Source organism: Gymnogyps californianus, chromosome 3 (assembly GCF_018139145.2).
Source record: "Gymnogyps californianus isolate 813 chromosome 3, ASM1813914v2, whole genome shotgun sequence".
In the NCBI taxonomy this organism is placed as follows: Eukaryota; Metazoa; Chordata; class Aves; order Accipitriformes; family Cathartidae; genus Gymnogyps; species Gymnogyps californianus.
The window spans coordinates 76815085-76832007 of record NC_059473.1 but is presented as its reverse complement, the minus strand read 5'-3'; the positions used below and the strand labels follow the sequence as shown (position 1 = coordinate 76832007).

The 16923-nt window shown below is 36.6% G+C and overlaps 1 protein-coding gene across 1 annotated transcript in view; it reads right to left on the bottom strand.

Annotated features, from left to right (window-relative positions):
* AK9 (adenylate kinase 9) overlaps window positions 1-16923 on the bottom strand; it is a 77606-nt gene that overhangs the window by 30497 nt on the left and 30186 nt on the right. The window contains 2 exon segments of the mRNA XM_050893959.1: window positions 13816-13886; window positions 14320-14431. Coding sequence (XP_050749916.1) covers window positions 13816-13886; window positions 14320-14431 — 183 coding nt within the window.

The following is a 16923-nucleotide window of genomic DNA, read 5'->3' as shown; positions in this document are numbered from 1 at the left end:
GCTTGAAATTTAGATCTATTTGTTCAGAGAACTGGAATACTTCCATTTCACAACCAAGTCTGCAACAGAATTGAAAGAGGGAATTAATTTCTTCTGACTTTCAAGCCTCATTTGTGTGATTTAACCACTAAATCAGGCCTCTTAAGAGTTATGAATGCATCTTTCCAATTATGCATTGTTATAAATGTACAGAAATTAATGAAGAAGTTATCTGTTACGTATTCAGAGACAATTTGGTCATACATGTGTAATGAAAAATTGAAGTTTACAGCAGATAATGGCATAAATTATGCACAATATATGCATTAAAAATATACTGAATATCATAAAAGAATTGGTGCCAATTACAAAGAAAAGTTATTTTTCTCCTCATTGATAATAACTTTAAAAACTCTAAACAAAATAATAATTGAAACATCTATTTGTACTTTTTCAATCTTAAAAGTTGTTTTCAAATACTAAGACTTCCCATTTAGAATAAGTTATCTGTTGAGACATTTTGGCTCTTCCCAGTGAAATGGATCAGCATGCTAAAATTACTATGATAACGCATTGTCCTGGAAGAAATGGATATCGCCTCTATTTATCCTACTGAGTGTAGGGAGAACATGCAGGTGTTGAAGGCTGAAGGTCCCCCCAAAAAACAGAGGAGGCACATCATACTTGAAAGTCACTAAGTTATTCACAGGATTCTCAGGAACAGCTTCTCTTACACCATTGGCAAAGCCCCTGCAAGTAGCAGCAGCCTACGTTTACCATGTTCTTAGAGCATGACTTTGTGTGCTCTTCCCTCTGCACCTTCTCAGGTATACGCTTATAGGGATCTTAAGAATATGCTTACTTTTGCAGAAAAGGCATGTTATGCCTATGACCTATAGAGCCCAAATACTGGTGCTATGAAGCAATACAGATGTATGTATGTGTGGAGTAATTCTAAGAAGTACCAACAATGAGATGCAAAATGGAAGCCTCCATTTCTCTGGAGGCTAGAAGTCATCCACAGTTATACAAGGAAAAGGACTGTGGATGTAAATCCCATTTGCCAGTCAATACACTCTAGGACAAGGAATATATAAATGATGATAATAATAGTAATACAAATATGAATGAATAAATAAATGAAAAAAAATTTAAAAATTATATCATGGCTTCCCTCTGTGGATACTTGGACTGGGAAACTCTCAAAAAAATTTTGGCTTTAATGAAGCCATGTCTGCATACAATAACTTGTTTAATGAGTAAGGGAAAGAAAAGACTTTAATCTCTTAAGATACATTGTGCAGAAATTTGTAGTGTCAATTGATTAAGATCAGAGAAGTCCAAGCCTGTCTCCTAACACTGTCTCATGAAAAGTAAACAAAAGTTAGAGATTGAAAGAATGCATTAATATAAATAGGAAATTCACAGGTACTACTCATGGTAAACATAACAAAACCATACCAAATATGTTGTGTCATACTTGGTAAGCAAAATAACAACGGGATAACTGCTTCCACTGCCATCCATTTTGCTGAAAAAGCCAGACGGAATTAAAAACTTGATATTGACACATTAACACAAAAAGGAGAAAGATACTCATTGGTTCCTAGGGCTGCAATTAGTATCCATTTAGACATTGTTAGGCCCTGAAAGTCCTGAGACAAAGATCCATCTCAGCTAGAAGAAGAAACAGAGGTGCCTAGATGACACCATCGTCACCTTGTCCTTACTAAATCACAAACAGTCTCTGGCAGCAGCAATATGGTGTTGTTGCTGCTATTTCCATTCCCTGCACTCATATAATTTTCAACCCTGATTTTCTTCTTTTTCTTATCATTTTTCTTTTGTGTTCCATTTAATAAGTCTGATATCAGTGACTTCAGCTAAAAGACAGAAAAGCAGTTGAGAGCAATGACTTAAATTGTCTGATATCAGTATAAGTTTGCCGGGACTTACAGTGTATGCTGTGTTTGTCTCTTGCCAGAAATGAAGCTGCAAGAAAGAGCTTGAACAGAGGATGGCGTGATTTTCTACTTTGCTATAATCTTCCCCTCCTCTTTTTGTTTCTGTCTTGTTTTGAATTTGAAAGAGCAGGAACAGGTTTTGACACAAGCATCAACAGGTTCAGTCTATTCCAATGAACTTTTACTGATTTTTACAAAAAAGGACCATTACTACTATTTTTCCTTATATAACTTCCTATACATAAAAAGGAGAGGTATCACTAAAAATGAAAGCCTTACATAATGCCTTGTATGTTAAAAGCTTTGACCATTTTCATAAAAATACAAACCCCCAAAACGTTAAAAAAACAGTGTTTTATGGTTACTCCCTGGCATTAAGCAGGCCCATGCTCACTATGTGAAATTGCAGCACTGTAACATTCATTTTGAGTTTGCCCCAACCTGAAAAATCCAAACAATTTTTCTGGCTCATGAAGAGTTAGATTGCCCTGTTACAATTTTCTTCTTTAAGAAAACTAGTATTTTCTCCCAGAACTGAATGTCTCTCAATCTTCTCTTGTGGATTGTTGAAGAAATCCACAAATGCCACATTTAATTTTCCAAAATAGAGCCAGATCAAAAAATGCTATTACTAAGTACAATGCAGCTGGATTTCAGTGATTAGGTACCAGTAAGATTCGGCAGGAAACAGGACTAAACGTAACGGTCAGAGTAGAGATGCTGCCTAACTTTTGTCTAACACGCTACCAACTAAAGCATCGCCTAGAAGTGTCAATAGCAGCTGGGATATGTGAGCGCCTGCAGGACAAGGAACACATCTAACAAATTTTTCTGACTTGGATGGCTAAGCTACCTGTGAAGCTATTATATGAAAGGTCAGTGCCACTACTGTCTTCTAGAAGAAAGCAAGCCAGTGCCCTGCCTCCAGTGTGTTAATTGCCAAAGAGCTAGAGTTAGGGACTGCCGTTCTTTTGTCATTGGCCAAATTTAAAAAGATGCAGGGTTTCAAATACATGCCTCCTTTCGATATTCCTTCATGGCTTACTAAGGTTGGCCCCTTGCTAGTTTGCTACTTGTTTTGCCTATTTCTACAACCCTTAATTCCATATATGAAGCCAGGCACTTAAAAGTTAGTATGGCAGTTTTGGGCACTGCAATGTCTACATCTCCTTATGGGTCTGGGTCTTAATGTGTAGTCCTCTAGAAATATAGTAAATTTCTAGATACTTAGGTGCTTTTAAGAATTTTATTCTTCCACTTATGAGGCTGAAACTTTTATTCTTTCAATATCCCTATTTACCTCTACTTTATATATGATAAACTGAGATTTGAAATAAATCAGGCCCTCTATGGCAATTCACATGCTGGCTGAGGGACCTTAGGGCACCCCTGGGCCTGGCTGTCGCTGCCCAGGCCCCTGGGACTCCCCCCACCTGCCCACGGCCCAGGACCCCATGTCAGCCCCTGGAGCCATCAGCCCCTGCCCCAGCAATGCCGCAGCAGGGCCGATCTCCAGCTCCCCACAGTCCTGCATGGCCATGGGCTCTGCCAAGCTGGGCCCACCCATGGGCCAACATCCCAGCCCAGCCTCAGCTCGTCCCTGTCCCGAGGGAGGTGCCCAGTGCCCAGGGCTGGAGCTGCCCTGCTCCTGGCTGGGGTGGTGGGGCTGGCTCTGGCTGCTGGGCCCCGTCCTGATGGTCGTGTTACCACTGTGCTGCCAGCTCCTTGTTCCTTTAGGAGCAGCTGGTCCTCGCAGTGTCCTGACATGCTGTCCCCAAGATGAACTGCAAAACTTTATTTTAATAGAGCCACTTTTAAATAATAAGTTAACAAATAAGCATTTTGGCAAGTATTTTTGTGATCTTTTATAACAAAGAATACTTAATGCATTTCCCCTCTTTTTTTTACAGCTTTGAACAACACAACTATTAGACTGACACCTCAGTGGCTAACCTTCCCTCTATTTGAATGATTATTAATCTAAACATAAACCAAAAGTGCAGAAGGGCATATCATTAAGCAGAAACACCTTGCAGATTTCAAATAGTCTGATCTTGAATTAGAAATTAATTTTTTCTTGAAATGTTTATAAACATTTTCGTTTTACTAAACTACACATTCATTCTATGTATGTCATTACATTAGTTATCCCCTGCAATGACATTTCTGTCTCTTGCCATGATTCTAAATAGGAACATGAAAATACCTTCTTTTTTATGTACATTAAAAGATGTTGTGTAAATGGTACAATTAATTATGTTGCATTCTGCAGTGATGTATTCCAAATGAAACAGAGATGTAGCCAGGTAAAACCTGCTCAAATTTGGGCAGCTCTAATGCATTGTGTAATGATGATTCCATTAGGAACACAGATTTTAAGAAAATAAGCAAAGGACACATTAATAACTAGGTTACGCTAACTGCTTTTTGCACATGTTATCCCTGGCACATTCACACTGTAGAAATCACATGTGCTGCCTTGTGAACCACAGCCCTATTCAAAGCAATAAAGTATGGAAGATGGTAATGCGTGCTGTCTGGATCTAGCCTTCAACAGATCGTCTTTTATAGTCCTGCCCTTTAAAAACCTCTCAGTTCTGAGTAGGTCATGAAACTGGAAATATACAGGCAGAATAATGGATTTAAATGAATATTTGGCATCATCTGAGACAGAATATTGAACATGGTAACAAATCCACTCAACAGAGTGCTTCCCATATGAACCTTAATCTCAGAAACGCTTACAATTCATGTTACACCTCTCCTGATAGGCTGTATTTAGCAAATGATGGACCAGCATGTGTTCCAGCTTTGATTCTCTACTCTAGGCACATAGTTCCATCAGATTACCTCTATCTGAGAGTTTTCTTGCTTAAGGAAATGTATCCAGCAGCAATTATTGCATACTTATGGAGCTTTTAAATAGATTACACAGGCCTAAGCAAACTGGAGAAACTTTCCCCTGGCAAGAGGGGAGAAGTAACAAAAGAAAAAAGGATTACATTCCCAGGGAAAAGGGACAACCCAAAAATTGGACAACCCAAACATTATTTGATTTTGGTTCAGGTATTTGAACGTTATTATGACAAAAATGTTGCCTCCCTTGGCATTTGGTTTGTTTCACACTGGGTCTCAGGGACCAAAAATACTGAAAATATTTTTAAGTCAGCTGTACCTTTGCCATTAGATATGTTATAATAATTCTGCTTGCGGAGGTGATGTACAGTGAGAAGATATTTTTAAAGAAATAAGAAACATAGCCAAGAAAAATACTTGAAAAGACAGTAATGGTTTTAAAATAAATGGATCTAAAAATGCAAACACGTTTCCTTCAGAGGAGGCGGTGGTCTATTTAATAGTGCTGTTCTTAATTTCTTTTCCTTATCACAGAGGTGATAGGAAACAAAGCTCCCCAGCCCTAAATCTGGAGCTTTTACAGGAATGCCTATATGGCAATCTCTCATATTATTTTGCTCTGTGTCTTCTTTGCCTTTACTGAGCATAGTTACCATAGAGACAAACAATCCTCAAAGGCTTTCTGCCCCCACGTTCTTCAAGTGAGTTGCTGGGGAAGGAAAGGCTTTAATATCTTTTTTCCCAGTGTTCTGCTAGTATTAGATATGACTTGTTCTGCCCTCAGTCCATATTCAGCAACCAAAAAGATGAAAAAATCCTTCTTTCCTCCCCTCTCAAACCTTGCCAAAGCTGAGACAGAGGCACCAGAAGCCAGCATGTCTTCTTCATTAGAGTTTAACTATCAAAATAAACAGACGGGCAAAATGTAGGATAACAGTGACACTTCCATTCCTTGGAACTGATATGTATTTCATTATGAACATATTTTTATTTGTCTTTTTGAAACAGACCATGTAGTTTGTTTATACAGACTTTTCATTACTTACTTATAAATATATGCTGCCAAGTAATTTTCAGCATATTACAGTGAAATGTACTTAGTAGACAAACTGATATTGTGTGTACTGATTTATGGGGTTTGGGAAAAAAAGCAGTTCGGTTTACAGATTAAGTTGATTCTTTCTAATGCATAAAAATGTGTATATTTAACAACTTGCTATTTAAAATAAAATGTTTTATGTTGGATTTATTTCTCTTTTGGATTTTAACATATTCTAAAAATTCTCGTAGATAAAAGCTAAAATGTATATTTTAAAAACTAAAGCAGACTCTCTCCGTTAAAGGTGAGTTGCCTTCAAAGTGTTTTTTGAGAGAAAGCTACTATGGGATTTTGTATATCTTTTCATTAGCTTATGGTTCTATGGAGTTCCATGTGCTGCAGAATTTTACCTTATACCAAAAAGAAGAAAACATGACTCTGTGTGAAACCTAGCAAGCTGTTAGCAGGACAACCGATGACTAAGAAAAATACAGGACATATTTTGATCATTCACATCCAAAGTTAAAATTCATCCATTCCCATTTTTCCCAAGATCCCTTGCAACAGGGAATGGACTAGTAATATCTGATTAATGTGGATATAATATTAATTTTAAAATGGTTTGTAGAACCGGGGTTTGTTAAAATCACGTGTAGGTGTTTGTGAATACTGCAATTTGATTATTTCCTGGGGTTTTTTTCCCCCATTTTTTCCTGGTATTTTCTTCTTTCTACTTATTCTTTTTTGGGGGGTCACAATCCATGAGAGCGACTTTCTAAAGTTTTTTTCCTCTGATTTCCCTCCCTTATCACTTCATCCTGTAGAGAGTGCTCATGGATTTCTGAATACAAGAGGTTATGTCAACCTGGAATTTCAGCAATGCTCACTTGATTTGTTATTGCCATAGATCTCTGTACACATTTATTAATTTGGTATTTAGGCAGTAGAGGCAATAGTGGGATTTTGTTGTTTTTCAAAGTGCAAATACCTGGTGCATTATTTTTAACAGGAAATAACAACATGCCTTTAATTGCATTTATAAGTGTTTAAATAACTTGAACTTGACTATTCCATTATAAACTTCTTTAAAAGAAAAAAGTTAAGGTAAGGAATGATATTTACAGCCAGTTTTCAACTATAGTAAAAGCTTGCAGAAAGGGAAGGCCTACTATTCTTGATACTAGCAAGTAAGAGACATTATATGTGCTACAAGGCCAACCTGTAGGTTTAGATTCTTCTTTATAACCTGCAGAGTCACTGGACTGTTTCTGGGACATTTGTTCAGTTTCAGGTGGAAGCTGCTCATCATTGTCCTCAAATTCTGTTGGCACAAATAAAATCATTAGTAACTTTAACAAATCCATTGAGGGGTGATGGAGGCACTATAGAAATAAAGATATTTTTGGATCACACTGCAAAACTTATATTTGATTACCTGCAGAAAAGGAATTAGTTACTCTAATGCTCAGGTATTGCACAATGACCAAAACATTTTAAGATCAGCTACCTGATCTGTGGGGAAAGGCAGACCATCTATCAGATGCCACATGACTGTGAATAAAGTGGAGAAGTACTTTATTTAATTCAGTGCTTTTAAGTAAGAATATGTTTCATTCATTATAATCTATGTGTTCTGTGCTCAAACTATGCTCAAAAAGAAGACCTTGCAAAAGAGCGCACTTGGTGTTCTACAGAACAACTCCTATTGGGCAGAAGTGCTTCTGACTTGAAGAAGGGCTTGTGCACCTCAAGGCTGGTGTAATTTTTCTGACTACATCAGTTGGTCAATAAAGAATATTACTTTTTCCTACAAGCCTTGTTTTGCTTATGTCCTTAGACCATTCTTAGAGTAATAAAACACCATGAGTACATCTCAAGTTATGATTATCCAAAACTCAAATCATATTAAACAAGAATGTATTTTAAAATCTGAAATGATGGCATTTGTTTTCATGTACATCTCTTTTTTGGCAAAGAAATCACAAACCATGAAAAACAGGTTGGAAACATTGAATTTCTGATTTATACAGAATCAGGAAACTTTCTCTCGTAAACAAGCATCTTCTTATATGGTTAGCAGACAAAAAACCACAACCTCTAGCATGTGTCAAATTGAGAAAATTCTTCACTTATTCTAGTTCTTTATTTCCTTTTGATATATACAGGAGTGCAGTCAAGCAAAATGAGTTTTGATGCTCTGTAATAAATAAATCAAGAGTTCATAATATACACAAAGAGGAAAACAACATGCAGAAAAATATGTGCAAAATGGAAGACACTTTGTTAAGGCTGTCAACAGGCAAATTCTCACATGCATACATAACTTAATCACAGACAGTCCTAGAGACTTCAATGGAAATAGCTGTGGCACAGAAGCTAAGCATGTCTTAATTTTTACAGTGTGTCTAAACACTTAAGAGATTTCATTTGCAAGACTGGTGCTGGATAGGGTCAAGGAAGACAGATGGACAGACATTAAACAAAGTAAATTAAGAAGATGTCCTTTTTCTTATAGATGTTCAGAAAGTGACAAGAGCTTTCAGAGAGGCTGATAGCTCTAACCACAGGCTTTTGTTCTTTCTTTTCTGCAAAGGAATGCATAGATGTACTAAACCAATATCCCTTAGCCTTTACTTCTCTGAATGAGAGACTAAAAGAATTTAAGAACTGAAGGTATTTGGGATCTAATTGAGAAAGTTGTTCATAACATTTCTGTTTCAAATTTTGAAATTTCTCTGCCAAAAATGCTGTGATTACAGGTATTAGAATATAATTATCATATCTGGCTTATGAAGGAGGGCAGAAAGTGGCTTTGAAGATCATGCAACTTTGCTCAAAGACTGAACAAACTGTGAAGTTAATATCACTACAGCTTGCTTTGAAGTTTGTGGTACAAGTAATTTGCTATCCCTTGTCTGCAGATTAATAAACTGTCCTTGTTCAAACTCTGTCACTGAAAAGCCTCCAGTTAGAGGCAGAAAAAAAACAAATCAAGGATGCAAGCCAGCTAAGAAAAACAAAGGAAATATATTTAGAGGCTGTAGGACTGAGCACACATCAACTGCTGGTAAATGTTATAATTACAATTGATTCTAAAAAGCATTTCTCTTCAAAGACTAAAGAGGAAATGTCCTAACATGTACAGGTTTAATTATTATTATATTTATTTTTTGTTGTTGTTTAAAATATCTTACTGAAATTAACATGGTGAAAAAATAAAAAAGCATGAACATAAAAGCTAAAGAGATGGGTATTGATTCAACCCTCCACCATCTGTAATATGAGAAGGGGGGGGGGGGGGGGGATCAATATTAAAGAGTTTATAACAAATATTGATATTAACATCTGTGAAGGACAATCACAGGAGGTGATGGCTGGAATTATCAGCTCCAGCTACCCATTTATTTCTTGCAAGAGCTTCTGCCCAAATAGCAAGAGTAGCAGAAGAGACATCAGTGAAGACGGGGTTGTACTAACACACCACCCTGAGCTACTGAGCTACTGAGGCATAGGCATACGTGTGCTCCAGTTGAGTTTGCTGTAGGAAGGGGGTAATCTCTGGCAGAAATGCAGGGCTGACAAATAAAGTACAGAAAATAAAGTCTTAAACCATGACAACTGTTTGCTTCCATGGATAATATCAGTTGTATGGGATATTTTATTGCTGAAATGTGGCAGGAAAGAAATATGCCAAGTTTTACTTCAGGAAGATTGGAATGAACCCACAGATCTACCTGAAGCTGTATAACTGTTCTACAATGCCTGAAATATGTTCTCATGAAGTCATATAGCTGTCTCCTAGTATAAATAAATCCATACTCATGCAAAGCTGCTGCAAAAATGCTTAAATACAGTAAGAAATTCCTGAAAATAATTTAAGCTCAGAATAATTGTCAAGGGACATGAAAAAAGATGTGGGGCTATAATTTTCAGCTAGACACTACAAGCAAGAGTTACCACATTGATTGTTTTGTGTACCTTCAACAGACATTTTCAGCATTGAACTTAGCTTCCTAACTCAAATACATTTTTTAAATTTACCCAAAGTCTCTTTCTCCATTTACTTTCACTCTCATTAAGACACATGTAAGTACCTTGCAGTCCTGGTTTCGGATGCAATAGAATTAATTTTCTTCCTAGTAGCTGGTATAGTGTTATGTTTTGGATTTAGTATGAGAATAATGTTGATAACACACTGATGTTTTTCGTTGTTGCTAAGTCGTGTTAATACTAAGTCAAGGATTTTTCAGCTTCTTATGCCCAGCCAGGAAGTAGGCTGGGGATGCGCAAGAAGTTGGGAGTGGACACAACCGGGACAGCTGACCCCAACTGGCGAAAGGGATATTCCGTACCATATGATGTCATGCTCAGCATAAAAAGCTGGGGGAAGAAGAAGGAAGGAGGGGATGTTTGGAGTTATGGCATTTGTCTTCCCAAGTAACCATTATGCGTTACTTGGGAAACTATGTGTTTCATTTCTATAAAAGCGCTAAGCAAGTAAAACTTGATCCCTCTAATATATTCCTTCATCCATGCCCAACTTAAGACGACTGTCACCACAGACTATGGAGCACAGTCCTGCAAGTACAGGCCTCCCGCTCCTGAGAGAAACAGAAAAAGCCAACTTGAACCAAGTCACTTTATTGGATGGAGGGCAATACACATAACACAAGAGAAAAGAGGGGGGATATTTGGTACAGAGTATGAGAACTGTTTATCTAGATAGCTGAAGATGCATGCACGGCTGGACAGTAAAGTAGGAGTCCCACTGAAACCCACAGGGTGGCTCTTGGCAAGACTTCAGCTCTCATTGTCACCACTTTCCTGGAGATGGCTGAACACCTGCCTGCCGATGGGAAGTGGTGAATGAATTCCTCATTTTGCTTTGCTTGCGCGTGCTGCTTTTGCTTTACCTATTAAACTGTCTTTATCTCAACCCACGAGTTTTCTCACTTTTACTCTTCCGATTCTCTCCCCCATCCCACCGGGGGGGAGCGAGCGAGTGACTGCGTGGTGCTTAGTTGCTGGCTGGGGTTAAACCACGACACTTGCTCATTACTGGAACCATTTTTTCGTTTTAAACACAAACGATATTATAAATTTGAATATGTTCAGTCCTGAAGCAATGCCAGTTACTCCAATGTCCCACTGAGGTTAAAAAATTGCAATTATTGAAATGCACATTTATTTATATAGAATAGAATAGACTATTTCAGTTGGAAGGGAGCTACAACGATCATCTAGTCCAACTGCCTGACCAATTCAGGGCTGACCAAGTTAAAGCATGTTATTAAGGGCATTGTCCAAATGCCTCTTAAACACTGACAGGCTTGGGGCATCGACCACCTCTCTAGGAAGCCTGTTCCCGTGTTTGACCACCCTCTTGGTAAAGAAATGCTTCCTAATGTCCAGTCTAAACTTCCCCTGGTGCAGCTTTGAACCATTCCCATATGATATGATATATGAGACATCGAAAGAGCATGACTGGGGCTCTGGTGTATTTTTCTGAGTTTTCATTTTTATAACATAACTACTATATTAAAAAAACCAAAACTGTGAACATATAATTCATTTATATTTTTGTAAAGACATGTCACATGGGAGAAAAGCTGCAGTCAATGTGCTGATGACACTACATGTGAAATAAAACAGATGTCAGGCTAAGAGCAGCATGACTGAAATGTTTTGGTGAGTCAGTATTTGATTATTGAAATCAAATGTAGGTGTAGGAAAACATGATTCTCTCTGAACAAGGACCTATCACGTGTTAAGAGCACAAGTGTGTATATGACTTTATTACTTCTATCATTAATAATTGTTGCTTTGATGTACTCATATTAAAATGAGTTAGATATCCAAAACTAAGATGAACTTTGTTGTTTGAGACAGAGATAATAGAGTATCTATCTGTGTAGAACCGTTTATATTTAACACTTTAGAACTCATTCACTTTGGAGAAGAGCTATGTGTTTTATTAGAAACTAGAAAAAGTTATAATGTAGAATTTTTTTAAAGCTTATATGTAATTTAAAGAACCCTACAAAGCTAGAGTATTTTTTTCAGAGAGTAGGTGAAATGTTACCTAATTAAAAATTAAAAGCATGTTACCATATTCAGTCTATCTTATACTACTTTATAACTTAGGCCTTGTTATATATAGGTAAAATAAACACCAGACTGGATAATGAAAGAAAGTGTATGTGAGACAGATTGACAATACAGAACTTAAGCTTGGCCATAATATTTTTCTACAGAAACCAGCATGTTTTGTTTGAAAGGAAGACAGTAATGGCAGTCTAGGCCCCCACTGCTGAGAGAAAAAAAAAGTGGGAATTCATGAGCTTCAATTTTTAATTTCAGCTCCAGGCCTTAGGTTATAATTTAGGCTATGATGGAGAAACCTTGAGATCCCATAGCAGAGGAAGAAAATACTCTAAAGGCCCTAACCTAGTTCTTAATGTAGAGACAGATACTCATGCGTGGTACTTCATCTTGACAGCAGATCCAAATTAGACAGCAACACTCTTCTAAGAAAGTAGGTAGTGATTAAAGAAGGCAAAAAGGAAAGTACAACCCTGCAACTTTTTTGACTGTTGAGGTTCAAAAACATTGAAACTAACTGGAATTAATTCTAAACCTCGACCCAACTGACAGAATTGTCTGAGTTGCAAAAATCCAGCCTATTTGTGACAGTTGGCCTGCCCCCAAAATCTCACTCCTCACAGATTATTCACTCCTGCCCAGGACAATGGTATTTTAATTGCTGGAAACAAAGTATAGCACAATTCTGACATAAAAGTAGGATCTTTACAGAAAATAAAGAGTGGCTAAACAAAAATAATATGCGGTTCTGTCAATACAGAAAGAAGCAAAGTAAGAAAGTCTTTACCCAAAATGTTTTATTAATATTGTTATTAGAGGGGAAACCTCATGTAATACACATAATTCCGTTATTTTTTATGCTGTTAGGTTATGTTATTAAAGGCTAATCTCCATAAGCACAAAGGAGAGGAGGAACAACGACAGGTGGGGGAACCCCAATAACCTAACCAGAACAAACATAAACTTGACTTGGCTCACCTCAGGGCCATTAAAAGAGGATGATGAAGGCATTGTCTGGGTGTGAGATCTATTGAGATGAGTCAGTCAGAGAGGCTTTCCCTGGCTGAGGGGGATTACTGCCTACAGGGTATGAGATTCATTAAGGGATGCCAGGAAAAGCAGTTTGGGATTGTGAGAGACATAATATTATGAGGCATTTCTGAGAACCAAAAGCAAGGAGAAGGAGGGATCAAAGTGGATTGGGGAGGAACAAGCATGGATAAAAAAGTAAGAAGAGGATGAAAGGGGAAATGGGAATACATGCTCAGACTCATTACTGCATGGTCCTGGGTACATGAAGCTGCAGCAGCCTCACCTCTACTGGGCTACTGGATTCAGCAATTCATAATGTATGTTGCTACCAGACTCAGCAATTCTTAATGCATGTTAAGAGAGTCACTCCTGAAATAATTTCTATTCCCCTTTAATTGCTTCAGGCTGAGCTTCTTGGAGGAAGAACAGAAAATCAGACAGTTTTGTGATTTTCTTATTAGCTATTGGCTAAGTTCTAACAATTTTTTCTAACTTGTGAGGGGATACAGATTTTTCGATGAGTAGGAAGTTTCAATACAGTTAATAACCCACTTAGAAAAGTTACTACTAGAAGAGATAGGGAGTCCTGTCCTTTGGATTTATTGAAAACTGTAACTGTGCTGGCTGATTTAATACACGTCTGTATTCTATAACATCCATTAAGAGTGACACATAGAAATGAGTGCCGGAATCAGTGAAGGAAGCAAAGATAGTAATATAAAGTAATTTTTCTAGATGCTGAATGTAAAAAGGAAATCAAAACTGTAAAATCTGCATAAAAACCAAATTGCTAAATGATTTGAAACACTTAATCAGATAAAATAGAAGTCAAATGATACACACTTTCACCTTTCTCCTCAGCAGTCTCTAGAGATTGATCTTCCTCTGATACCAGTATTTCTTGCATTTCTCTTCTGTAAGTAAAAGATTATCCATCTTAAGACTTGTATAAATACTACTGGAGCAAGTTGCAGATATATTAAATGTAAAGTAAAGATGTGGAAATATACTGTTGGGAACTGAAATATAATTTGGGTTGTACAAAATAAAAATCAAATATATTTTATCATCTAAAACGTTATTGTCTCATTGCATCAAAAAGCTGGACTAATGAAAGGCTAATGAAAATGCATTTAGCAAGACAATCTTCTGCCACCATATTTACTGATCTAAATGAGATATTCCTCAAAGTTAACACATATTGGATTATTTCCTATACATCAGAACTAGTCTTAGTGTACTGTTTTACTACATTTGTTTTGATAAATGCACTGATATCTTTAACACAAAGTAAGGCTAGAATTTTCTTGTGCTCATTTTATATGTTCATATATTTGGAATATTTACCTTACTTCTTCTTCTTCTTTCTTTTCTAATGCTTCATCTGTTAGTCTTTTCAAAATCTTAGAATTAATTTCATCCCTATTTGCTAAGTATGTTCTGCGTAGTATACAGACTCCTGCAGTACGATTACACAACAGTAATGAGTTTTATGCATCTGTATAGAACTAAAGTTATTTGAGTTAGGAAAATTATTTAATAAATGATAGACAACTTCCCTACTTCTTTTTAAAGACAAGAAAAGGCATATATACCACTGAAATGTTATTATACTGTTGCTTTCTAAGGTTTTAGAGCTTTGTTTTCAATTTCAGGTACGTAATAAACTGAGTCTCAGATATGGGCAGGTTATGATGAGGCTAAAAGGGGAGACAGCACTGAAAGGATTTATCTCATATTTCTGTATATGATGCATTACTCTGGTATTTATTTTGTTTGTATGTATACGAAGAAAACTATGAAGAAACAAATGAAAAACATTCAAATAAAAATATAAAGAATGTACATATGTATACTACTACAGCTGGTTGACAGAAATGAGGAATATGCTGCTCCTACTAGGAACTCTACTAACTTACTTACTTTGGCAAATAGATTTATGATGTATGGCTGTGTGGCTGAAATCCATTTCCATCAGTGGAGTTATGCCAGTTTAGACTAGCTCAGGGAATAGCTTACAAAGTAATGACTCAAAATGCTGTGAAAATGTGAACTCCACAACTACATTATTATTTAAGCGACAGAAATTAGTGGGAATCAAATAAAGAGTTAACACAATTGCCCAAATGAAGAAAAAAATAAAAAGAACAAAATGAAACAAAATAGCTAAATACAAGGAAACATATCCATAAGCGAAAAGCTACACTTTTAGCCAAACCCTATAGCAGACCTTATGATCTTGTCTCTTTCACCTCACTTTAGTTATACTTGTTCCTCCCATATCTCATGTGATCACTATCATCAACTAACATAACATGTATTTTCATCTAAATTTGAACTGTGAGAAACATGTTACTTAACTGTTAGGAACATTGGTGTTGATTTGAAGCAGATGATAATTATGTGTGAACGGTTTATATTTTAAACCAATACTTTCAATTAAATGTATTTTTGAAAAAGGGAGGGTGAGTGAAGGGAATTTTTTAAAAATTTAGTTTGTAAACTCATCTTTAGATAATTCTGTCATGATATTCTGCAAAAAAGTTGTGAGTGGCTTTGCCTGGTGGTCCAGGCATGCACTTTCCCATGTTTGTGTTTTCTCACAGTATTATGAAAACCAGCGATGCCAAAGAGCATTAATTTACTTCATCATTCAGAGTCCAAATGACATTGAACTGAAGTGAAGCAGCTTTAATTACAGAATTATCTTATGCAAAACATCCAGAAGAATCACAATTACTGTACTGTAACAAACCATTCTTTCTTCCTTGGGTACCAGCACATGTGTTTCTCACTCAAAGGATTCAATATTGTTTCATCTGATGAAGGATTTAAGTATTACTTGATCAAATTGAGCAAGTGATCTATAAGCCTTTAGAATAATGGATAATAAATTATCAAAGTTCTAAGTGGCTGACCTGAGAATATATGCTATCGGTATTAACCAGAAATAAGCTAGCTTGCTAATGGAGCAGGTTTGTAGATAGCTCAGCTGATTCTAGTTGAAAGAACAATATTCTTGCAATGTCCTGTTTTAATGCAAGTGGAAGTCTGTTAAGAAAATCTCTATGCCAGTATTATATTTCACTTTGATTTGTTACGATAGGCTACAAATAGTATGACTTGTATTCAATTTGTGCATGACTTGTTTCAAGCTGAGACAGTAAAAATATATGCTTTATCATTTAAAGTATGTTAATTCGTTTCCTCCTGCCAGTGAATGAAACTTTGAAGAAAAATAAGTTGTCATTGATTCATATGAAAGCCTGATACAACTCCAGGGATAAAATCAGAGTATAGACTCATCATCATCTCAAATACATTAAAAATGGGAATGGTGGATTTCCTTCCAAGCCTGAAATCTACTTATACATAGGGCCAAATGGGTTGTAATTAAGAAAACAGTCTTTTTTGCTATGTGATATAAAGACTATAACAGTGTTAGTTCAAACAGAGGTACCATCAGGGTTGTGAGCACAAAATTTAAGTTTCATGAAGGTCCTCTCTAACTTCTAGGAAAGGCTTACACATGTGCTTTAAAGAGTCTGCCATCTATCAGACTAGAGAAACAGAGGGTGATTGCATGGAAGAGATGGCTACCAAGAGTATAAAATAGATTGTTCAGATTAGAACAAGTAATTGAGAGCTAGGTTTTGAGAACTAGTGGGAATGGCAGAAAGGTGTACATTGCAGGAAGGAAGCACATAATTTGAAAGTCCTAGAGAGGTCTTCATTTGAAAGCCTCTGCCATGGACTCCCAAGTTCTTCCCTTCCTGAAAGAAAAAATGGGGCAGTTACTATTGACCAGTTTTCAGCATGGTTCCCATGAAGAATTATCTGTTCCCAAAGTATCTGATCTAGAATAAAGCCTTTCAGGGACAATGAGACAACCTTTTCTTTTATCCAATTAATTCACTGATTTGTTAAATTCTGAGAAGTGAAGAGAAAGTT